Source organism: Marmota marmota, unplaced genomic scaffold (assembly GCF_001458135.2).
Source record: "Marmota marmota marmota unplaced genomic scaffold, marMar, whole genome shotgun sequence".
Taxonomy (NCBI): Eukaryota; Metazoa; Chordata; class Mammalia; order Rodentia; family Sciuridae; genus Marmota; species Marmota marmota.
In genome coordinates, this window is record NW_026000229.1 from 36,093,181 (window position 1) to 36,118,077 (window position 24,897).

At 39.4% G+C, this 24,897-nt stretch overlaps 2 protein-coding genes and 1 non-coding gene across 22 annotated transcripts in view; 2 read left to right on the plus strand and 1 right to left on the minus strand.

The window, feature by feature from the left end:
• The window catches only part of Znf106 (zinc finger protein 106), a 65,765-nt gene extending 48,529 nt beyond the window's left edge, over positions 1 to 17,236 (plus strand). For 9 of the 11 annotated variants that reach the window (XM_048793131.1, XM_048793135.1, XM_015480767.2 and 6 more), the window contains 9 exons: positions 1,333 to 1,467; positions 3,832 to 3,948; positions 4,772 to 4,963; positions 5,939 to 6,001; positions 7,147 to 7,266; positions 7,747 to 7,818; positions 9,275 to 9,346; positions 11,370 to 11,516; positions 12,140 to 16,068. In XM_048793131.1, the coding sequence (XP_048649088.1) occupies positions 1,333 to 1,467; positions 3,832 to 3,948; positions 4,772 to 4,963; positions 5,939 to 6,001; positions 7,147 to 7,266; positions 7,747 to 7,818; positions 9,275 to 9,346; positions 11,370 to 11,516; positions 12,140 to 12,196 (975 nt within the window). In that variant the 3' untranslated portion in view covers positions 12,197 to 16,068. Of the gene's footprint in view, positions 1 to 1,332; positions 1,468 to 3,831; positions 3,949 to 4,771; positions 4,964 to 5,938; positions 6,002 to 7,146; positions 7,267 to 7,746; positions 7,819 to 9,274; positions 9,347 to 11,369; positions 11,517 to 12,139; positions 16,069 to 17,137 lie in introns of those variants that run through there. The other 2 variants (XM_048793132.1, XM_048793134.1) reach the window with 2 other exon arrangements.
• Capn3 (calpain 3) overlaps positions 17,080 to 24,897 on the minus strand; it is a 46,364-nt gene continuing 38,546 nt past the window's right edge. For 3 of the 10 annotated variants that reach the window (XM_048793147.1, XM_015480769.2, XM_048793148.1), the window contains 8 exons: positions 20,139 to 20,216; positions 19,691 to 19,748; positions 19,543 to 19,607; positions 18,990 to 19,058; positions 18,825 to 18,903; positions 18,500 to 18,616; positions 18,159 to 18,217; positions 17,080 to 17,685 (listed from right to left, as the gene is read on the minus strand). In XM_048793147.1, the coding sequence (XP_048649104.1) occupies positions 17,659 to 17,685; positions 18,159 to 18,217; positions 18,500 to 18,616; positions 18,825 to 18,903; positions 18,990 to 19,058; positions 19,543 to 19,607; positions 19,691 to 19,748; positions 20,139 to 20,216 (552 nt within the window). In that variant the 3' untranslated portion in view covers positions 17,080 to 17,658. Of the gene's footprint in view, positions 18,218 to 18,499; positions 18,617 to 18,824; positions 18,904 to 18,989; positions 19,059 to 19,542; positions 19,608 to 19,690; positions 19,749 to 20,138; positions 20,217 to 21,176; positions 21,291 to 23,728; positions 23,747 to 24,897 lie in introns of all 10 variants that reach the window. The other 7 variants (XM_048793145.1, XM_048793141.1, XM_048793146.1 and 4 more) reach the window with 5 other exon arrangements.
• On the plus strand, positions 23,121 to 23,193 carry Trnas-uga. The gene has a single exon. It is a non-coding gene; the product is annotated as a tRNA-Ser (tRNA).

The window sequence follows — 24,897 nt, forward strand, 5'->3', positions numbered from 1 at the left end:
CAGAAAGTGGGGTGGAATTATATAAACAAGCTTGGGCTCAGGTCCTACACTGGAGTTGATGATGGGGTCAGTTGCATAGCTGCTGTATTAGGAGTGATAATATGAATATTAGGGAAGTATTAGAGGAAACATTTTTCCCTAATAATTAATTAATTACAGAATCTAAGTTATTGAGGAGAGCAGCAATTTTTCACTCTCTCATACTTTTATGATTTAAGTTTTGGATTTCATGTATGTCAAAACTAATTCTGTTTATCAATAGTGATAGCCAGGAAACTTTAGGGACAGTATGTTATCTTCACAAACACTGTGAAAAAGTATGTAAAGTTACTAAATTCAGTAAAAACTCAAAAGTTAGCTGATGAACCAGAAAGATTGTTTACTATAGGCAGTAGGTATATAGGTTCCTTTAATCTAGTGATATGAGTAGCAGCAGCAATGACTGAAGAAAGGAGACGGTGGTACAAGAAGTATGAGTGTAAGATCCAGGGGGATCAAGTCCATCTCTAAATTACAAGGGGGGTGTGTGTGTGTGTGTGTGTGTGTATATGTATGTGTATACATACCTATAGCTTGTACACACATACACACTTTTTAAAAATATTTATTTTTTACTTGTACTTGGACACAATACCTTTATTTTACTTATTTATTTATTTTTATGTGGTGCTGAGGATCAAACCCAGGGCCTTGCACATGCTAGGCGAGCAGCTCTGCCACTGAACCACAAACCCAGTCCCTACACACACATACATTCTAAATAGATCTTGGTGTATACATAGAAATGACATTTAGAAATTCCCTTAGGGAATCATACCTAGACCCTGAAGACTTGTAGTAGCACCTGACACATTTTTTTTTAGTATTGTGGAGTATTCTCAAGCTGATGGTCAAACATGCAACTTTATGGGTAATTAGCTTAATTTTTAATTTGCTGTGTGCTTGGTGTATGTGTTAGAGACGAACCTTGCCCTAGGCATGAAAATTTGGACCTTTTTTTGTTTCTAGTGCTATGGATTGAACCCAGGTCCTTGCACATACTATCTATGTGCTGTTCACTGAGCTACCCTCCCAGTACTGGCCTTCATTATAGTGAATTGCCTTAAGTATTTTTTTGTATGTCTCAGTTAACATAATTCTATGTAGCTCAGTATATGTGACTGTTTTGATAGGCATTCAGTGAACAAATATTTATTGAATACCTTTTGTGTACCAGGCATTATTCCAGGCATTGAGTGAACTGAAAGTTTTAGCATTTTTGTTGTTGATGATGAGATGTATTGTTTAATCCTATATCCTAAAAGTAATCATCTAATCTTTGCTTGATTTTAGAGTCGGAAATGTATTGGTGTGTTTGAGGGCCATACTTCCAAAGTTAACTGCCTTCTGGTTACTCAGACCTCTGGAAAGAATGCTGCCCTTTACACTGGTTCCAGTGATCACACCATTCGCTGCTATAATGTTAAGGTAAGTGGGTCTAGAGAAATCAAAAGTATTTTAATTTTGCCAGGCACCATGTTGCATGCCTGTAATCCCAGCATTTTGGGAGGCTGAAGCAGGAGGCTTGAAAAGTTAAAAGTCGGGCTGGGGATGTGGCTCAAGCGGTAGTGTGCTCGCCTGGTATGCGTGCGGCCCGGGTTCGATCCTCAGCACCACATACAGACAAAGATGTTGTGTCCGCCAAATACTAAAAAATAAATATTAAAAATTCTCTCTCTCTCCCTCTCTCCTCTCTCTAAAAAAAAAAAGAAAAGTTAAAAGTCAGCCTCAGCAAGTTAGCAAGGCCCTAAGCACCTTAGGGAGAGCTCATCTCAAAATAAAAAGATCTGGGGATGTGACTCAGTGGTTAAGTGTCCCTGGGTTCAATCCTTGGTCATCCTGCTACCCCGCCTCCACCCCCCAAAAAAGTGATAATTGTGAGCCTTTGACTATTTACTGTATTGAATGGAGATACTGTGGCAGATACTTCATTCCACCCATTTGACTTTCTTTGTGTCTGAACCTGTTTTAGCATACTGAATTACCTTGGGTAGTAGACATGAGATTGACATAAACCACATTTTGTGTCTCTTTCCAGTATTATTTATATTCTACTACTAATAATATATATCCCCCTTGGTCTTTCTTTCAAATATTCTTAATTTTTGTTTTTACATCCTATGCCAAAATTTAGCCTAGATAGAATGAATTAGAAAATGTTTAAAATTTTTAAACCTAAATACATTGAACTAAGTGAGAAAATCTCATTAAAATTACATATAATATATGGTTTCATAATTATGTACATGTATAGCTCAGTGGTAGTCCATGAGGCCCTGGGTTTAAGCTGTAGCACTGCTCCTACACCAAAATCTTACATAATATGTTCTTAATTTCTTTAAAAGACAAAACTATATGATACAAAATTTATGACTCTACGTTGTTAGGTTTATCACATATATAGATGGAATATATATGATAATAGGAAAAAGGAAGGGAGGGAATATAGTCAGTGCTAGTTCAAGGTTCTTGTATTTTACTGGGAAGAAGTCAGTATTTAATTGAATTGTTAATAATTAAGATTTGATTTCTGTGGCACTGTTCACAACTTTAGTGTGCATCAGATTCATCTGGAGAGCTTAAAACACATATTAACTGGATATGTTTTAAAATCTATACTTTGGCCTTTAATCACTTGGGTACCATTTAGTAATTATTTTCTTTTTTTTTTTTTAATTCTTGTCTGCTACTATCAAATCCAGGGCCTTGCATGTTAGGCAAGCACCCTACCACTGAGCCACACCTCCAACCCTCAACAATAGTTCTTGTATATATACTATATATGGCCCTATACTTGGTTCTAGGTAATTAGATTTTCTAGTATAATCCAGTCCTGGGAAATTCATGGAAATAATTTCTTTTTTTTTCTTTATTTTTAATATATATTTTTTATTTATTTATTTATTTTTTAGTTTTAGGTAGACACAACATCTTTATTTTTTTTATTACTATTATTATTTTTTTTTATGTGGTGCTGAGAATTGAACCCAGTGCCTCATGCATGCTATGTGCGCACGCTACCACTTGAGCCATATCCCCAGCCCCTCATGGAAAAATTTCTTGAAAGTCATATCAAGTAGATACTTCTTAAACTTGTATGTGCATTTGAATTACTAAGGAAATTGTTTGTTTGTAGTGCTGGGGATCAAATCCAGGGCCTTGCTTATGCTAGACAAGTACCCTGCCACTGAGCTAACTACATTTCCAGCCCCTTAAGGAAAATTTTTAGAAGTACAGGTTCCTAAGCCGCCTACTGAATTAGAATCTCAGGAATTTGCGGTTCTATATTTTTAAAAAGCTTCCTGCGTAGTAATGGCCTAGTTAAACCAGTACCATATTGAAGAAGGCATTTGAAAGTTATTGAAATAGAGAACCAATTATAGGAAAACACATTTGATTAATGCATTTATTGAATATACAACATTTTCCTTTTTTTAATATTTATTTTTTAGCTGTAGATGGACACAATACCTTTATTTTACTTATTTATTTTTATCTTTGTCCATTTTATTTCAGAGACTTAAGACTCATAGTGTCCTTTGAAGATTTTCTACATTTTTAATTAGAAACATAGATACCATTATTAGAATGTACATATTTTTTCCATTGTTACCTATAGCCTGGAGATCTTTGGCCTCGTATTTCAAAGAGGAAAAAGATCTTTAAAAAATCCTCTACAAAATAGAAAATGCCATGATTTTCTTCCTCATTAGAGTCATTTGAAACTCTACTTTCAGGAGGAATTGTTTTCATATCTTATTTGCTGATTAGATAATTGTGTACTTTTGTCAGACCCGAGAGTGTGTGGAGCAGTTACATCTGGAAGACCGGGTTCTCTGCCTCCATAGTAGATGGCGAATTCTTTATGCTGGACTAGCAAATGGTACTGTGGTGACTTTCAACATAAAGGTTAGTAGTTGGGAGAAGAAAATGGTGTTTTCTCTTGCCATTTGAAAATAGAATGAGTGTGTGCAGGAAGAAGTAATGGGCAGGCATTTCCATTTTCTGTTGGGGAAATAGCAGAACTAGCCATTACTTAAAAACTGTTGTCTTCTGATGTAAATGAAATAAGATCCTCTCTTCTGTCTGTTTAGACTCAAAGGTGCCAGGACCAAAATATAACTCTGCTAAGTTAAACCATGTCTAAAGATTTGGGGCCAAATAATGAGTCACAGGTTAAACCAGTCTATTTCATTTTAAGAATGATACCATAAGAAATGAATCTGAACTCCTTCACATATGACATTGGTGTGATTTGGAACTGATGTAGGGTTTCATGAGGATGACCTTTTCATTAAGGTGAACTCATCAGAGTTTTGCCTTAATGCCCATGTGGCCTTATTATTTACTAACCCAGAGATAAACTCATTTGTTGAGCAAGCCTTTATTGAATATCTGGTATTTGCTAGGCTCTCGGTAGGGTTTATGGAATTCTTAAGGGCATCTGTGTTTTGCTAAGGTTATTGGACTTCATTTTGTTGGCTTTAAAATGTGAGAAACAAGATCCAATTTATATTAGAAAAGTCACTGGGGAGTTGATGAGATCGGGAAGGACTGGTATTAGTAGAAGCAAGGAGATCATTTAGGAGACTTTATAATGGAAGTTGACTTGAAAGGTTAGACTAAGGGTTAAGAGAAGGAAGTGGATGAAAGATGTAGTCTATAAGATGGAATTTGTTACTCTTACAACTAAGGTTGCTTTTATTTTATATAACGGTGACTTATTTTTCAGAACAATAAACAACTTGAAATCTTTGAATGCCATGGCCCTCGGGCAGTCAGCTGTCTTGCCACAGCTCAGGAAGGTGCCCGAAAGTTGCTGGTTGTGGGATCTTATGACTGTACAATCAGTGTACGTGACGCACGGAACGGACTGCTCCTCAGAACTCTGGAGGGCCATAGCAAGACCATTCTTTGCATGAAGGCAAGTATAGTATAAAAGACAAGATTTGTCTGGCACAAATAGAGTTTCAAATTTTCTCTGTTGTCTAATACATTTAGAATACAGCTACTTTGAAAAGAGCAAGGAAGTAACCCTTTTCTTTATGCCTGGTTCACCAAATGAAATGCTCATTTTTAATATATTAACTGAGAGACAATAATTAAGAGTATTTGGGCTGGGGTTGTAGCTCAGTGGCAGAGCACTTGCCTTGCACATAGAGGCACTGGGTTTAATCTTCAACACTACGTAAAAATAAATAAACAAAATAAAGATATTGTGTCCATGTATAACTAAAAACTATTTAAAAAGAAATTAAGAGTATTTTGCCAGGCACAGTGGTGCATGCCTGTAATTCTAGCAGCTCGGGAGGCTGAGACAGGAGGATTGCAGGTTCAAAGCCAGCCTCAGCAACTAAGCAATTCAGTGAGACCCTGTCCCTAAATAAAATACAAAATAGAACTGGGGATGTGGCTCAGTGGTTCAGTGCCCCTGAGTTCAATCCCGAGTACTGTCCCCCTCCAAAAAATAAAAGTATTTTATTGTAGAAGGTGGCTATACTATAAGAGCTTCTTAATTAGTCCAGAGAGCTAATAAACTTGGCAGTTCTTGTCAGTTCATCAGTTCATAGTGATTTATAGTGATGGAGCAAAAGTTTCAGTTGAGAAAATTTGTCTTGGAATCATTATTTTTTATTTTTTTATTATTAAGCTTTAGGTGGACACAATATCTTTATTTTACATTTATGTGGCGCTGAGGATTGAATCCAGTGTCTTGTGCATGCTAGACGAGCACTCTACTACTGAGCCACAACCCCAATCATTGGAATCATTATTTTATACCTGGTTCATGCTCAGCTCAAAATAGAATAGAAATTAGATCCACCAGTGTTATAAATTAACAGAGGAAACTGAGAACTTTGTACAGAATCTAACTCATTGAGGTTTTTTTCTCTTTAAGGTGGTGAATGATCTTGTGTTCAGTGGCTCCAGTGATCAGTCAGTTCATGCTCACAACATTCATGTAAGCCAAGTTGATGTAGTCTAAGGAAATCTTTCATAAAATGGTGGTTAAAACTTGAAGTTTCCTCAGCCCTCTTGCAATTTAAATTAAGCCCTTTATTCAGTGAAAAAATTAATAGTAATTCTTATGTATATGCTCTTGGATAATATTGAGCAATCCAGAAATCCTGACTTTGTCAAAATTTTTAGTAGGAGACAGACTCAAGGTTTTGTTTGAATGCCTCATTTAAGCAAATTAAATGGAGCAGCTGAGGCTCTTAGAAAGTGGATGTGTTATGTAGTTTAAAATAGAACAAATTAAAACCGCTGAAAGACTGTACTTACGTCCTAAAGGCAGCTCTGAAGCTGCCTTTGATTTTTAAAAAATTGATTTTACTATTTCTTATTATCAATTCCTCTTTTGAGGAGTGGGACTTAATAAGAAGACTGTCATGAGGTTGTGTTAGAGTACTACTGGTTCTTCTAGTTAGTACTTTAGATACAATTTTAAGCCTCCCAAAGGCCTACAGGGACTGTTTATTAAGCACAAGGTAAGTTCTTGGTCTATAAACTGGGGCATAATCCTACTTGATGGATTTGTCCAGATTCAGTGAAATTATAAAAGTTAAAAGTACAGGCAGAATATCCCTTATCTGAAATGCTTGGGTCCAGAAGTATTGCAAATTTTTTTTCAGATTTTGGAATATTTCCAAAAGATATTTTGGGACTGGACCCAAGTCTATACATGGAATTTATTATATTTCATATGTGAATATCCTGAAGGTAATTTTATTGTTTTGTTTTTGACTGATCTGTCACAGGAGGTCAGATATGGAATTTTTCACTTGCAGTGTCATGTCTGCACTCAGAAATTTTGGGATTTCATATTTTTGGATTAGAGATGTTCAACTTGTACTTCAAAAGCTGTAGATAGAATTGTGGCCCTTCCCTTTCTATAATAGTAGGTTCTATCAGGATACATTGCATGTATTTTATATAGGTAATAAATGCCTGTGGAAGCACTTCAGCTTTTAAAATTAGAACAGATGCATGGGTTTACAGATAACCTCAGAATTACGCCTCTTAGAATTATAGAATCATTAATCTCAAAAGTAGAAAGGAATCTTAAAAATCAGTCTAGTGACTGTTATTTTTCTTCTGATGTAGACTGGTGAGCTTGTACGGATCTATAAAGGTCACAATCATGCAGTGACTGTGGTGAATATCCTAGGAAAAGTGATGGTGACTGCTTGCTTGGATAAATTTGTTCGTGTCTATGAATTACAGGTAAAATTTAGATTCAGTATTTTGGCTTGAATGGTTTGGGGGGGTTGTCTTTTGGGATTAGTGTTGATTTTTGATACTGCATTTTTTTTTTTTTTTTACAAACACTCTAAATAATTATGAAACTGGACCACACTCTGACAGACACTACTCTGAGATACTTGGTGAGAGGTGCATGGGTGTCAAAATGTAAATGGTTTCTAGAGGGCAACCTCAGTCTCTTTTTTAAGAGTTCTCTTCTAACAGTTCTTCTTGTGTGCAATTTTGAGACTTTGATTTTAAAGAAATTTGGTTTTACTACTTATCATCAACTCCTCTTATTAAGTAGGACTTAATAAGGAGACTGACATTAGGTTCTATTAGAATACTACTGGTTCTTCTAGTTAGTGCCTGAGATACAATTTTAAGCCTCCCAAGGCCTGCAGGGACTGTTTATTAAGCACAAGGTAAAAATAACCTTATTACCATGTTTTTCTTTCTAAGTCCCATGATCGACTGCAAGTTTATGGAGGACACAAAGACATGATTATGTGTATGACCATCCATAAAAGCATGGTGAGTATTATTTGCCTCATTAGAAGTTTGCCTTTGAATGTGTTTATGTGACATTCTACATACAGATAATATGTTACTACTTGTCACTTCCCAAAGTGACATCTGTTTCTGTATGCCTCATTATTGAATGTCTGTTTATCTCTTGGCATTAATAATAGTGAGAAATAACACAGCAACGTTGTTGAATATCCATTTTTGTTTATAGTGAAAATAATTACAGTAAAAATCCAAGACCATCCTTCACTAGAAGATATATTTAAGATGCTTTTAAAAATTGAGTGGTGCTTTTTCCAAAGACATTATGATCTGAACAGAACTCTGAAGTGGAGTCAGGAGATTTGGCCAGTGTGACATAGTTATAGCAGACCTAAAAGTAGAAGCTAATAGGGCTGGGGTTGTGGCGTAGCGGTAGAGTGCTCACCTAGCACGTGCGAGGCCCTGGGTTCTATCCTCAGCACCACACAAAAATAAATAAATAGAATAAAGATATTGTGTCCAACCACAAATATATATATATATATATTAAGTGGAAGCTAATTCTCTTAACCTTGCTAAACCTTCATGTATTTTATTTTGGTCTAAATTGTGGGGTTGAGCCAGGATGGATATTTTTCAAACTCAAAGAGTTTTGAAAGAGTATTGAACCCTTTCCTGCAATGAATTGAAAGAGTATTTTTCAAAGAGTATTGAACCCTTTCCTGCAATGAAATGCAGATGCCTAATAAGCAACACCAGTTAGAAACCAGAGCTACCTGGGTTGAAGAATAAGTAAGTGTTGCCAGGTGTGGTGGTGCACGCTTGTAATCCCAGCAGCTCAGAAGGCTAAGGCAGGAGGATTGTCAGTTCACAGCCAGCCTCAGCAATTTAGTGAACCCTAAGCAACTCAGCAAGACCCTGTCTCTAAATAAAATATTAAAAAGGGCTGGGAATGTGGCTCAGTGGTTAACCACCCCTGGGTTCAAAAAAAAAAAAAGGTAAATGCCCTCTGAGTCTTGCCAGGATTGCTCTCAGCCACAGTCCCAAGAGTGGCTCCCATTCTAGTACTCTGGAGCTTATTTTGCTTTAGGTTTGTATTTTCTTTTAACTCTTTTTTTTTTAAGAGAGAGAGAAATTTTTTTAATATTTATTTTTTAGTTTTCGGCAGACACAACATCTTTGTTTGTATGTGGTGCTGAGGATTGAACCTGGGCTGCACGCATGCCAGGCGAGCGCGCTTCCACTTGAGCCACATCCCCAGCCCCCATTTTTTTTTTTTAATTAGGTGTAGATGGACACAACACAATGCCTTTATTTTTATGTGGTGCTGAGGATCGAACCCAGGTCCCGCCCATGCTAGGCGAGCGCTCTACCGCTGAGCCACAATCCCAACCCCATCTTTTAATTCTTATTTTAAAGGTGTTTTGTAGTTGTTTCTTTGTGTATATTTTGATCCAGTGTTATAAATCTCTTTCTCTAGATTTATACTGGCTGTTATGATGGCAGTATTCAGGCTGTGAGACTAAATCTGATGCAGAATTACCGCTGTTGGGTAAGCATTGAAATTGTTCCTGTCACCGGACCTAGGAATTGCTTAACTCTAGGCTAGTTTATAGATTTTCATTATCATTAGTATAGCATTTTTGTATTTGAGCATCTACTTTTTGCCTTTTACTGTAGGACAAGGAAGCTATTTTAAGAATCATACATAAAATGCTTATACTTCTTTAATGAAAAGTCTTTCAAGATTAGATAATATCAACTATATCAAAAGTATATGAAGTAAAAGCAGAAGTGGTTTTTTTTTCTTTTCCTTTTTGTGACCTGTCCCTCTACTACACATACTTCTTAGGGATTATAAATGTTTAATGGCTTGGTTTATATCCTCATTGGTTTCTGAGGAATAAGTAAGTAAAAATTTGTAGTCTTAAAGTTATAAACCTCAGTTCACCAACCTAAATTTTATTTTGGTAAAGGGGCCAATGATTAGCCCTTAAAACTTATTTGATGTCTGACTTTAGGCTTATCCACAGCCTAATTACTTTTCAGCTTTTTTATGTATTGCTGTCTTTTTCTATTTTGCCAGTGAAGGTAAGCAAAATCTAGTACAATAAGATCCAGAGGTGGTGGTGCACACATGTAATCCCAGCAGATCAGGTGGCTAAGGTAGAAGGACACAAGTTCAATGCCAGCTTTAGCAACTTAGTTAGATTAATCTCAGAATAAAAAATAAATAAGACCTGGGGATGTGCCTCAGTGGTTAAGCATCCTAGGTTTAATTCCTTGTATAAAAAATATATATATAGGGGCTGGGATTGTAGCTCAGTGGTAGAACGCTCGCCTAGCACATGTGAGGCCCTGGGTTCGATCCTCAGCACCACATAAAAATAAATAAATAAAATAAAGGCATTGTGTCCAACTACACCTAAAAAATAAATACTTTAAAAAAAACATATATATGTGTGTGTCTATGTATATATGTGTGTGTGTGTGTGTGTATATATATATATATATGTACGTGTGTGTGTGTGTGTGTATATATATATATATATATATGGTGGGATGGAATAGTCTAACAATGGGAAATCTAAAAATTTGCATTACTTTTTAGAAATAAATTGTTAGATTAGAGCTATAAGGTTTATTACAAACAAATTACAGGGAAAATGCCAAGCCAGTTTTTATGCTTTTCTGACTAATAATGAAAATGAGCCACATTTACAAGTAAAGTTACACTTTTAAATAAAAGTAGGTAATAAGGGGCTGGGGATGTGGCTCAGTGGTGGAGTGCTCACCTAGCATGCATGAGGCACTGGGTTCGATCCTCAGCACCACATACAAACAGAGATGTTGTGTCTGCCAAAAACTAAATAATAAATATTAAAAATTCTTTCTCTCTCTCTCTCTCTCTCTAAAAAAAAACAAAATAATGTGTCCACCTAAAACTAAAAATACATAAATAAATAATTTTTTTAAGTAGGTAAAGATTATGATTCAAATGATAAAACATGAGAAAAGTCAGGCTTCCATGACAACAAATATTTCCACAAATGTAGTTTTCTTTATAAGACATTTTTATTTCCAAGTTTACAAGTCATCAGTTCTTAGGATTATTAAACATATCCTTTTTAGTATTACAGGAAAATTATTTACCTTTTGTAATAAATAGTCTAAGATCGAAATTCTGTTTTATGATGGCAAGGTCAAGACTATGATTTGAACTGAATTTATGCTTGTTCATTTATATATATTTGCTAATTTTTTCCCTAACAAGATGTAATGGCTACCTTAGTGTTTTATCTTCTCAAAATACCAAAGTATCAAAAGACTTCTCAGTCCTTCGGGGTCCTCATTATATTGATAATTTGGTTGCCTCTGGCCCTGCTATGTTTATAGCCAAAAATAAAAAATAAGGGGTGTACTTTTTGCTTCCGTAGTATTTATGGGATAAAACAAGGGATGTTGTGATCATATGTTTACTGTGTTCTTTCTGTTTTTTGTTGTTTTGGGGTGTTTTGTTTTGTTTTTTTACTGTGCTTTTCTTTACCTAGTCTCCTCATTCTCTTCCTTTGCAGTGGCATGGTTGCTCTCTGATATTTGGTGTTATAGATCACTTAAAACAACATTTGCTGACTGATCACACTAATCCGAACTTTCAGACTCTGAAATGTCGCTGGAAGAACTGTGATGCTTTTTTCACTGCTAGGAAAGGATCCAAGCAGGTACATGAGTGGGATTCAAGGTTAACTGGGGTTTAGACTGCTCAGAGCAGAGGCTGGCAAATCTTTACTTTATTGAAATTATGGACACTCTTAATAAATAGGAGGAGGGCTGAGGAATTTCTTTTTATTATTCAGAGACTTGGGGAATAATTCAATGAGATTTTCAAAGTAATTATGTAGGTTTTGAGAAAGAGCTTAGGGGAATGTTTTCAGATGTTTCAAATCAATAACGGAACTTCCTGTGTTAGGACAAGAACTCCTTTTTTTTTTTTTTTAAGAGAGAGAGAGAGAATTTTTTAATATTTATTTTTAGTTTTTGGTGGACACAACATCTTTATTTTTATGTGGTGCTGAGGATCGAACCCAGTGCCCCATGCATGCCAGGCGAGCACATTACCGCTTGAGCCACATCCCCAGCCCCCAGGACAAGAACTCTTAACACAAGAGTTTTTTTAAGTCCATAAGTGCATACTTTCATATAAATTAGCAAAGTGCCAGCTCCTAACTGCCTTCAGGTATGAATCCCATATAAAACCTATTTTATATAATGGCTTAACTTGGCTTTGGCTTTCTTCTGTTCTATCACCAACTTGTCTCTCATAGCCCTTCTCCCTTTTCCTCAGGATGCTGCAGGACACATTGAACGACATGCTGAAGATGACAGCAAAATTGATTCATGAAGTTTTTTGCCTCCCATGTTGGGAAGTCATTACATTAATAGTTGAACTGTTTTCACATAGGCCCCTCACACTAGCCACTGTCTTCCTTTCTCCGGTGAAATGGGGAAGGAGAAAGTGGGTTAGCAGTCAGGCTAACAACTAGCATAAGTCTGGGCAGCTCTGTGGGATGATAGAGTACACTTCAAGTTCATGCTGGAGGGTTTAAACAGTCAAACAGATTTTAAGGAACCACCCTCTGTGACTGCATGACATTTAGTGATTTATGCTGCTACCATTCTTCAGATGTTCATTAAAGATCCAGATCTTAGTTGGTTACCTAGTTTGACCCTAATCATACAAACATATTTTGTTGATTTCAGTTTGTGATTTTAAGTGTGTGTTCTTATGATGGTTTAGACCTGTAGTCAGGCTTTTAAATACATTTTGTTCAAATGCTAGGTTTTCAGGATTAGTTTTAATTTCTCCAGTTAAAACAACTGGATATTTAAATTGTAAGCAAATCATTTCCTTTCTTAAAAATTATGTGCAGTGTGTTTCACTATTCACCCGCTTTGTAGATGGACAGAACTGACTTTAAATGCTAACGGACACACAGATTTTTTATAAATAGCTAGAATAATTGCTCTGTTCACTATTTTAGAAATTCAAATATTTAAGTCCCATTATGTAAGTCCTTACAAGTTGCTTTCCCTAGTGAACTTCAGTGCAAATTTTGATAAAGTGCTCAGTGTGAAGAAACGTGCCAACCTAATGTCTGTCTACTTTTCTGTTTTGCTGTTAGACCTGGGTGCTGCTCACTGCTACAGATATTTTCAGGCTGTTTGAATTGGAGGTGTATATTTGTCTCCCCAAATTTCTGACTCTCCAAACTTCTTGTGGGTTTGAAACCTTTTGGTTTACTTTATTGCCTACCCCCATCTCTTACTGTTGAACCCAGACTGATGGCAACCATCAAGTATTCCTTTGGACTCACAGAGTGATTTCAACCCAACTGCAGCACCCAATATGGGAGAGTTAGAATAAAGCATCTGGATATAATTTTTAGGGCCTCAGGCAGGCTTATTAGAGACTTATTTCTGAAGCCAGTGTCTTTAGTTTCGCTTCCCTGCTAGCTGGGAGAGGAGAGGGTTATGGTGAAAGGAAAGGCTGTGTCCATTGGGAACATCCAAATCACCAAAGACTTAGTGGAACTGCTTTGTTTCTAGATTTTCTCTAGACTCTTACCAGTAAAGCTATACATATATTACTTTCTAACCTTTTGTTTCTGAATTCTCAAAACTCAGATTCTTCAGAGAGGCCAAGAAAAGGAGGGGGAGAAGCCCTTTCACTTACTGAGCTACAGGGTGTGTGACACCTGCAGTTTCTTAGGATTGCCAGCATCCAAGTTTATCCCGTTAGTGCACATGTCTTTGAGTATCCTTCCCTCAAGTTCCAGAGCAGGGGCTTCCCCAGGGGCTCATAGACAGGTGCAAGAGGGGCTGAAACTCCCCTGAAATTGTATACAAGACTAAGAATGTGTTTTGTTTTTTTTCCAGGAAAGGTTCTAGTGGTTGTTACTGGATCCAGAAAATGTTAAGAACTAATGTAGGAGCTACTACCAGATAATGGATGGCTCCACAAGCTATTTCTGTGCTTGTGAGTGGAAAACTCTTGTTAACCATATATTTAGGTTTGCATGGTGCTGTATAGAGAACAGAGAAGATCCTCTTGATAAAGTATATTTGCACTGTTTCTGTGTGGGATTAAAAGCTTTTCCTACCTCTCATCTCCATTTCCTGTAAGGATAACCAGAGAAACCACACTGTTCCAAGCTTGGAAATAGTAATTTCCAGGAAAGTCTTTTGGGATTTGTTGCTAAACCTGGTCTTTTTCTCTGAACTGCAGTGACTGCATTTCCACATTGGCAGGGCAGTGTGCTAAGAAAGCCTGGTGCATAGGTGCTCTGTTCTGCCCAAGGATGTGTCTGAAACAACCATGGTGGAACTTTTGTATAGCAGGAAAGGGGAATGTAAAGTGTTGGGCAGTCAAGGGGAACTTTTGAGGGTATTGCAGACTGTAGGATAGGTAAGAAGTGTGATTTGGATTTAACTTGGTAGACTCATGTGCATGTATCTGCCTCTGGATATGCATGTGTGAAGTTCCTTTGTATGCATATATATGGGTGGGCACCTGTGCTTGTGATATTTTTTATTTCACAAAAGATTTCTTTGAAAAAGTGGTAGTAATGTGTTCATTTCAAGAACATGTGATATTCTAACATCAGGTTCAAGTGTTATCTAGAATGAACTGTCTAGCCCTCTGTTGAGAAATAAAGGGGACCATAAGCATTTCAGTTGTTTATGGTTGTGTTATCACCTTTAAGCGCCTTAAGTTATGCAAAACTTCCGCTGTTTTTTAAGTTCTCCATGATATTGTTATAGCTGTCGCTTCTTTCCCCTTACAGAAGAGCTGTGGCTCAGGGTCTGTGCTGATTCTGCTGTTTAGAGGCTTCAAGAGGAAGGACATAGTTTAACAACCTGACAGAACAGGCACATTTCTTATAAGTAATTGGAGGCCATTTGTAGAATGTGATTTTTAATTGTTTGTGCCTATTCTAACAGCTCAGAGCCAAGAAAACCATAAATTATTTTAGAAAGGCTGTTGAAGATCTTTCTTCTATTAAAGATGTATATGCCCTTGAGCTGCTCCAGCACCCTTGGTTTCAGATTTTTTAAATATTGAATATGGATAAGAATGAAACACTTGACTGCTAAAATGTTTATACTAGCATATGCTAATGTTTTAATGGCGGTTCTGATAAAATATCAGTCGCTTCAAATTTTATGCAAAAGTTTAATTAAATTCAAAATATATTTTGGCATATTCCTCAGTTACAAAACAAACAGTGGAAACAAAAAGAGTGAAGAGTTATCTTGACCTGATGTTATTCAAATTTGAGAGCAAGTCATTACTTTTACACTCCTTCTTTGGTGGGGAAAAAATTCTAAGAATTAGAAGTTGAGTGTTTAGCTCATTACCTACATACAGTTTATAGACAAAACTGTTTCTGCTTAAGTGATTATTTGCTTAATAAAAGTTTCACTTTGCTGTTTTTTCTGAACAACTTTAGTGACTTAGGCATGTGGCCAGTTTGGTGGGAGTAGAGGAATGGCATGGTATTTTTAATGGAAGAGAATTCATTGGAAAAGACTGAAGTATATTGTAAAGTGGGATTTGGACAGCCTGTACACTCTGGTTTGCTCAAATAATTGCAGTTTACGTAGGCTTTCTTCTAAATTTTGATCCTGTTACCTAAAGGAGAGCTCCTAGCATTATTATGAAGGCCGCACCTGCCACTTTTATAAAACAGTGGTTTTATCCCTGCCACAAGTCAGTAGGACCCTCAGGGTTTAAGAGAAGAGATCTTATGGATAGGAAAGAGGCTGTGATGGAGGCAATTTGGGCTGTGAGTTCCATACAAGTGGATGAGGAATCCTCATTTAAACCAGACCTACTGTTATAGACACCAGCTTCTAACTTCACCTTCAACCCAACTATGACCTGCTGGGTCATATAGTGACTGAAGTTTCCCAGAGTTACTCTAAATTTAAGATAGTACACCAGTGAATTGGGTACAGAGGGGGTCAAGAAAGGCTGTTGAAGATCTTTCTCCTGTTAAAGATAAATATATGCCCTAGAGCTGCTCCAGCACCCTTGGTTTCAGATTTTTTAAATATTGAATATGAATAAGAATGAAATACTTGACCGCAGAAATGTTTATAAGCAAATAGCCTAGTCTTCTTACGTTTTGGTATAAAGCTGTGAACTTCATAACTTTGTAAAGCAAGATATAAAGCAAATACGAGAGGAAAATAAAGTAATTTTACTAATCAGCTGTTTACTTTTGTTACCTTGTCTGCATATTCGTAGTCAAGCCTTTCATGTTGGCTAGAGAAAAGGGAAATTAGGTGGAAAACACAAGATGCTTATATCATACTACCACTAATATATATCCCCCCTTGGTCTTTCCCACAAATATTATTCTTAATTTTTACTTTTACATCTTATGTCAAAATTTATCCTAGATAGAATTCTAAAATGCTTAAAATTTTTAAACCTAAATACATTGAAATAAGTGAGAAAAAAATCACATTAAAATTACATTTAATATATGGTTTCATAATTATGTACAACATACAGTTCAGTGGTAGGGCATGAGGCCCTGAGTTCAAGCTGTAGCACTGTTCCCACCCCAAAATTTTACATAATATGTTCTTTATTTTTTATGTCCAATATTCCAGCAGTTATTCCCCTTCTTCGTTATATGTATTAGGAACTATCTGAATGATTCCTATGCTCAAGAAATTTTAATAGCCAGGCATAAGGGCTCATGCCTGTAATCCTAGTGGCTTGGGAGGCTGAGGCAGGAGGATCAAGAGTTCAAAGCCAGCCTCAGCATCTTAGTGAGGCACTAAGCAACTCAGTGAGATCCTGTCTCTAAAATATATTTTTTTTAAAGGCCAGGGATGTAGCTCAGTGGTAAAGTGCCCCTAAGTTCAATCCCTAATAACAAAACAAAAAAAGCAATATATGTGACTTTTTTTTTTCCCCTGGGGATTGAAAAAAAGTGCAAGGGGCACTTTACCACGAGGCTTTTTATTTTTTGAGATAGGGCCTAAGTTGCTGAGGCTGGCTTTGAACTTGCAGTCTTGCCTCAGCCTCCCAAATCACTGGGATTACAGGCATGCACCACTGTGCCTAGCAATGACTTAAGTAGGGCTTGAGGTTTTGTGTTTGTTTTTCCATTTTCTATTCTGAGACTAGGGCTTTCTGTAGGTGATTGAGGGCATAATTAGAATGCATTCAGCCCTGCTGGTCTACACACAACAAAACAAAACAGTGGAACCAGCTGTACACGTGCCTTTATTTAGATCAGTTGTTTTTGTTTTTTTTTTTTTCCAGAATGCAGCCAAACATGTGTCTGAAAACCCAAAGTATCCAACCCTATTCCACTGGATCAGTTTACCCCAGAGAGGCCCATTCTAAACTGGCAGACCCAAGTGCAAATTTGGTTACTGTCCTATGGATGGGAGAGTATAAAGGTGAGAGGGCTCCAGCACGAGTGAGTGGCAAGTGCAATTGGCAGATGCTTCTGCAAAAGCCTTAGTGCAAGCTAAGGGGGTAGCATTTGCCTCAGAGCTGAGGCAGCTCAGAATCAGCCAACCTTGGATAGGTAGGCTACACAGCTGAGGCAGACACTTGCCTTCATGTGGCAAAGGAACAAAGTTGTTTTCCCAAGGGTCAGGCTAGACATGACAGATCGAGACAGTATAGAGCAAAGTGGAGGCGGAACAAGACCAAAGAGGTGCCTGGAAGCATGCTGATGTAGCTACTGGATCCTTTGAGGTAAATGACTCTAGCTATATTGGGTGAAATTGAAATCCTGAGTGATCTTGCATGGCCTTGGATGAGGCCAGCCTGGTTCAAGCATACATAGTGAGCTGTAGCCACTGAAAGAAGAAGTCCCAAGATCAGAATGTAGACAAGAAAAGGAAACCCCAGCCCTAGGAATCTTATGGGATGGGGGAAAAGGAACAGACCAGAAAGGTAACACGTTTTCCAACATAAAATTATTTGGGAAGCTGAGGCCCCTTGTGAGCCTCTGCTAAGTATATGTGTCCTGTGGACTACCTTCCCCACCAGACTTCCTTCCTGTCCCATCCCTCCACTACCATTTGGAAGTGAGGAGCAGAGTGGGTCCATTTCTGCCTCATTAACTGCCCACCTTGAATTTTTTTAAACATTTAAAGAATATTTTTAGTTGTAGATGGACACAATACCTTTATTTTTATGGGGTGCTGAGGATTAAACCCAGGGCCTCACAAGTGCTAAGCAGGCACTCTACCACTGAGCTACAACCCCAGTCCCATCCAACTTGAATTTTATGGTGCAGGGTCAGTGTGCTGCATCTGTTATGCTTTACCTCTAGAACATTGAGTTTGATGATACCGTCTCCATCCTTGTCAAATGCATTAAAAGCTCCTGTGTAAAAGAAAACACAGGCCAGAGGCCTGTTACAGGCTCACTCCAACTTCACTACTCAATTTTCTTAAGAGGACCACGTGTTTTTAAGAGGATTATCTGCAGGCAGAGCATCACCAGTAACCCTTCCTTTGCTGTCCTTTTCTAGGTCTAAAGAGGCTTTGGCCTTTGTTCAGCCTGGACAGAGTAGACTGGAAGATTATCTGGCTTCCTATTGCCAGAGCTATCCCGTGGGAGGGGGCTGGAAGTACTCTAGAGAGCAGAAGGGCAGCCCCCACTTACTGAACATGCCCTCCAGCCTGACGAAGCAGCAGATGAAACTGTCGAAGTCAATGTTCATGCGTTTGTCTGCGTACCGCATGGTAATGATGTCATAGAGCTGGCTGTTGAGGTGGAATCCTGTGAAGGGGCAGGATAGAGGAGAAAAGTGAAACTGGAATTCTTAGACCCCATTCTATTTCCTCTAACCCTTTAGGCATATTGTCCTCAAAAATGGAAATGAGAAACTTTCCTTTCTTTAGTAGGGTCCTAGTAGCCTAGTCCCCTCTCCCATTCCTACACCCACCAGTTAAGTCCACATGCCTGCCACCCCCTTTCTTCCCAGCACCTGCATCATTGACAGCATTTCTCATCTCATAGCTATTGATGGTGCCAGACTGGTCTGTGTCATAGTGTTTGAAGATTTTCTGGCAATAGAAAATTTGAGGAAGGTCACACACAATCCCTAAATCAACCCTCTTTTTCATTTCCACACTTCACGCTCTCATCACACCTGCCAGGTCTTGATCTTCTTCCATAGATGATGGAACTCTTGCAGGTTCAGCCTCCCAGATCCATCTGTCTGGAGGAGGAAGGTCAGGGCTACTGGCACATAGCAAAATCCCCCTGGACTGGGAGGGTGTGGCTAGGGGACTAGGGAAGGTAGCCCCATAGGAAGCCTCAACCTGAACTCCCCTACCCCCTGCCCTATCCTGCTATTAACCACCCTACCACCACCACCAATAAAGTTCCTGCAGGCTTCATAACAAGCCTGCCCTCTAAGGATCCTTCATGTTTAGATAGAATTTCAAGCAGGATCTCAGGCTTGAATTAAGAGCTGGGGATGTGGCCAGCCACAACCCAGTGTCCGTCCTTCTGATTCTTTTCAGACCAGTATACAGGATGTTCTGAGTCCAAAAAAAACCAAAACAACGCTTTCAGATGTTGAGTCAGGATCTCCTTCCCTGGGCCCAAATTTGGGCCCTCTGCCTGACTAGGCATCCCTGGTTTTCCTGGCTCCTGTGGGCAGACACCAAAGGGTTGGGAAGGGTTGACAGGAAGGATACATCCATGAGAGCAATCATGCTACGGCAAGACTCCAGCGTGAACCCTTGTGTCTTCAGATCCTTGTCTGGGGGCATGGAGAAGAATGAGGAACCACTTTCAGACAACTGGGCCCCTGCCCCTCCCCCACACCTAGTTTGAGTAGCTCACGCTTGTTCACAACTGTGTTAAGGACATTCTTGAGTTCATCTGCACAGATCTCCATGTCCTGAGGAGAAAAGGAGAAGAGTCCTGGTTCAAGAGTAAAGCAGCTGATAGAGCAGAGACTGCAAAATAAATCCCAGCTATTCGCTTTTGTGAAATCCCTGTTTTGATTCTGTTATGGGAAGCTGAGGCTTTTCTGAGGAAGATGGGGACAGACAATGCACCCTTAGCTGTATAGACCAGTGGGCAGCTAACACATAGGACAAAGGCCTCTGAGCTCCCCAGTGGATGTGTCAGTCCAAAACTCAAGGACTTGTAGGTTTCTGTCTGCATACATTCATGCCCAAAATCCAAAATGATGTCTACTTAACAATAATGAAAGAATGGTAATTTGAACAGTCAATCAAATAGAAAAGCAAGCTCCTGTGGGAGTCTTAGGGTTGGAAGTACTTACATCACCAGCTATCTGCTTGAAAATGCTGCGAAATTGCTGCTGTTCCTCACTTTCATAGTCTGTATTGCCAGGCCATGGCTGTAGAAAACAAAGGAAAACTGGTTCACAGGAATCAGGGATGGATGGATGAATTTTGAGGAAAGCTGCTTTTGGCCAAAGGAGCTGGAGTGCCCAAAACAGCCATAGGTGGCAGCTGGAGCTGGGCACAGGGCTAATGCTCTTCTTAGTTGAACATAGTAAGCTGGAGTGAGAATTATCTAGGCCTTAGTGGCTCTTCACTCCATACCTTGCTAGCCCTGACACCTGCAGCCAAAAGACACACTAGTAATGCTGACATGTAGACAGCCCCACTGATCCCACCCGACCCCCAAGCTAAAGCCTTCTCTACTGTTTTGAGCCCGTATATTTCAATCAAATAGGCCCCAAGCAGGTCAAAATTCTTCCAGCTGCCTCAGTCTCAAAGGATCCCCTCCTCCCCATTCCACTGTGTTGCTGCTCCAGGATAAGAGAACTCAGCTGTGGATTTTTCTGGGGACTTCTGCCCTTTAGCCTCACCTCCACTAAGGCTTATATGGCCACCTCTCCCTACTCCAGTAGAACCCTCCCCTGAGTTGTAGAGGACTCCATTTCTGATATCAGTTCCCCTACCTTTCTACTACTATATCCCCCTCTTGTCAGGATTCAAAGACTAAAGACAGAAGTTGTTCGGTCTCAACTCTCAATCTGATTCTGTCTTACTCGGTCTTTTCCTCTACCGTCTGTTATTGTCCTGGCTGGATAATCTCCAGTGGGGAGGCTCAGACTGTAATTCCAGTCCTAGGACTAGTTTCATGTGGCAATAAACCCCAAGACATTCACCCAAATATCATCCCAAATTTTAGGGGAACTTGCTGAGAGAAAAGGTCAGTGGGACAAATCCAAACATTAGATGTTAAAAAGACACCCCCTGGAAACCCTTCCAGCCCCCATGTCCCCCCAAAGCATAGGAGGACCCCTGTTGTGTTCTAGCGACCCCATTCATGCCACATGCTCAGAAACCTGTGGGGATTTCTCTTGCTTATCAGGGCTTGTTTTGTCTTTGCCCTCCTCTGACTCCTGGTCCACACCCAGCTCCTTGTTGCTGTTTGCTCTGTCTGAAACGAAGATGATGGGCTGGAGAGAGGAGGGAAGTGGGGAGGGGCAGGAAGGAAGCAAGGATTACAGGCTGAGCAGGCACATTTAGGCAACCTCCCCCCGGAGCAGCTTTTTTCAGTGAGAAGAAAAGATCAGGGTCAGGAGCTCCTGAACCTCAGTTCAAGCTCCATCTCTGCCGCCAATAAGCTGTGCGACTAGGGAAAAGTTGCCAGGCCTCTGTGGACCTCAGATCTTCATTTTTTAATACCCACCCCATCTCTCATGGTAGTACAAAGGTGCAACAAGGTAAGTACATGTGAAAATGCTACCAATGTTATAACAGCATGATCTAGGGAAGTGATTTTCAAATATTTTAGACTTTTTTCCCCAAATGGAAATAACTTCAAATTCAATTTCCCCCAGAAGTCCTGTATAAATAAAGTCTTAATAAAAGTTCCAGCTGGCCACAGTAGTGCATGCCTATAATCCCAGCTACTGGAGAGGCTGAGGCAGAAGGATGGTAAGTTTGAAGCCAGCTTCAACAACTTAAAGAAACCCTGTCTCAAAAAGAGCAGGGATTGTAGCTCAGTGGTACAGCACCCTGAGTTCAATCCCCAGTAAAACACACACACACACATACACACACACACACACACACACACACAGAGCTTCTCTGGTTAACGAGGACAGCTCCTTTTCCTCCGTACCCACATCACCATGGTGGCTACTGAGGAACCTCCCATCAACCTCTGGGACTTTGTAGAGTGTAGACTGAAAGAATGATTAATGGTGTGGTCAAGGCATGATCAAAACACCAACTAGCCCTGTCCCTCACATAAGAAATACTTTCACTGGCCTGTTTACTCATCTATTAATGGGGATAGTAAAACCTGGGCTTTTCTCCTGACAGGGCTTTTGTGGAGATCAAAAGAGAATGTAAGTTATACTGCATGTAAAATTATACTGCAAAAATATTAAAATGCTACAAAATGGGGCTGGGGATGTGGCTTAAGCCACATGGCATGTGCGCGGTGCTGGGTTCGATCCTCAGCACCACATAAAAATAAAAAAGATGTGTCCACCGAAAACTAAAAAATAAATATTAAAAAATTCTCTCTCTCTCTCTCTCTCTCTCTCTCTCTCTCTCTCTCTCTCTCTAAAAAAATGCTACAAAAATATAAGGGATATTTTTAAGATATGCTCATGCAAAAGAATATGTGAAGGGTTGGAGAGCAGCTGCCATGTCATGCCAACATAGGTGGAAGATATTGCACCCATAGGCAAAGTCTGGGAAAGACTTAACTATAGGGTTTGGGGGCTGAGTGCAGAAAACAATAAAGTAAGCAGATTCTCAGAGCAGAAAAGCAACCTGACCCACCTCTGCCCCATTGTCTTTTCATGCTGCTTGTCAAGTGGGCAGGCCTACAACTACAGTTCCCCCAGCTTCAGCACCCAGCAGGCTCTGAAGGCCCTGGCTTGTTCTTTTAAGAAAGGGGCCTTGTCCAAGCAATTGAAGCTTGCAGGGATCCAAAGACAAGTGGAAGTTACAATCCGAAAAGGGATAAACGCCAGGAGACATGGTGCAGCCATGGAACATCCCTGCCAGAAACATGAATCCAGGCCCAAATAATGTGTGTTTAGACAACACAGACGTTGAGTATAAGAGGCTGGCACCAGAGAGGCGAGGGCAAGAAACAGGCCTTAGATGTAGTCTTCAGTTCTAGTTCCCCCACTCATTATGTGTTTATTTGGGGACAAGTCACCTTACTTGTCTGAACCTGTACCCTCACCTGTAAAAGGGGAATAAAAACAGCACCCACTGTTTAAATATTGTTATAAATAAAAAATCAAAAACCTAATTTTAGGGGCTGGGGCTGTAGCTCAGTGGTAGAGCGCTTGCCTTGAATGCATGAGGCCCTGGGTTCGATCCCCAGCACCACATAAAAATGAATAAATAAATAAAAATAAAGATATAAAAGAAACTAATTTTACCACCAGCACAGTGCTTGGTGACTGTTGGTTCTGGTCTGGGCCAGTCACTATAGTTGGAGAAACCCTGTGATGGACCCACTAGCATCCCCATAAATACTAGCACCAAACCTTGTCTGATGGCCTGTGGTGGGTGGTTCAGGGCACAGGTGGAGCCAGACCACTGGACTCCAAAGCTAGCTCTGCCTCTTCTTGGCTGTATGACCCTGGGCAAATTAGTTTGTCTGTACCTTTTCTTCCCCTCTAAAAATAGGGATAATAATGGTGCCAATCTCATAAGGTGGTTGTAAGGATTGAGTTAATCCATGGAATGCACCCAGCACAGTGTCTCCTCAGCAAGTATCAGCTGTCACTATTACACACTCAAGATCCCAGTAGGGGCACAGGGAAGGAGGGAGAGGAAGAGGCTAGTCTGGCGCATGCATCATAAGAGCATGCACACGCATGCACACACACAACTCTCTACCCACTCACCCCGTTACACCCACCTTGGTTTTTTTCTTTTTCTGCATAAGAAAAGGAAATAGTAAATGCAGAATAAGTGAAAAGCAAGTTGCCAGAATGGCTGGTGGCATTGGGCTTCCCTGCATCCTGATCCATACTTGGGGTAAGGCTCTGGGGTCCAGATATCTGGATTACTTTGTGTCAAAAAGGAAAAATAGGTGAAGGGAGGAGAGAATTCTTTTTCCACATCTATGTCTAGAGATGTGGCTGCTCTAGCTTTGTTTTAATAATCCACTATTGTTGAATATGGTCAGGGGAAGGGACCTTCTGGCTTTTTTTTAATGAATTTGGTAGCTGATCATGGTAGCACACACCTATAATCCCAGTGACTCAGGAGGCTGAGGCAGGAGGATTATGAGTTCAAGGTCAGCCTGTGCAATTTAGTGAAACCCTTTTTCAAAATAAAAAATAAAAAGGACTGGGGATGCAGCTCCGTGATAGAGTGCCCCTGGGTTCAATCTTGGGGTCAGGGGATAAGATTGGTTACTAAAACACTAAAAATGTGACTCACTCAAACTGACTTATAAATGATTTTGAATGACAGAAAAAAATCTTTTTAACTTTGGAGAAAACATTTAATGTATGGAGATTTGAAATTCAAGTTTGGGGCTTCTTTTGTAAAATTAGAAGGTCTAGTGGGCTATACTGGGCCTGGAATTCCCTATGGTAATAATTAGCTGAGCTAAGAGTGGCTGTTCTCTGCAGCCTCCAGATTGCCATAGTTGCTGCCACTCCAGTTGTCCCTCCAACACTGAAGCCAAGTGATATGTGAGAACTGCAGGCAAATATGGCAGTATTAGAGACAACCAAACCCCTACACATGCTTGTTCTATTTCAGTTAGGTGACATGCCAACTCCCATAAGAATTTGAATGTACAACTTCTAATAAATCCTGTACATTGATTATAAGTGTATGAAGAATAATAATAGTACCAAATGCATATTTATTCTAAAACCAAATATCTGTCATGATTCTGAAAATCTGAGCACTAGCATAGGGTCAGAATCCTGACCCTCCCGACCAGGAAGACAGTTCAGTGGTCATTTGTCCTCCTATTGGCTCATGTCACACCCACTGAGCACAAGACGACTTTCTAACCAGAGCCCAAAGCCCCAAGGCAGACAGGATTTTCCTCAGTATGGAGATTCTAAG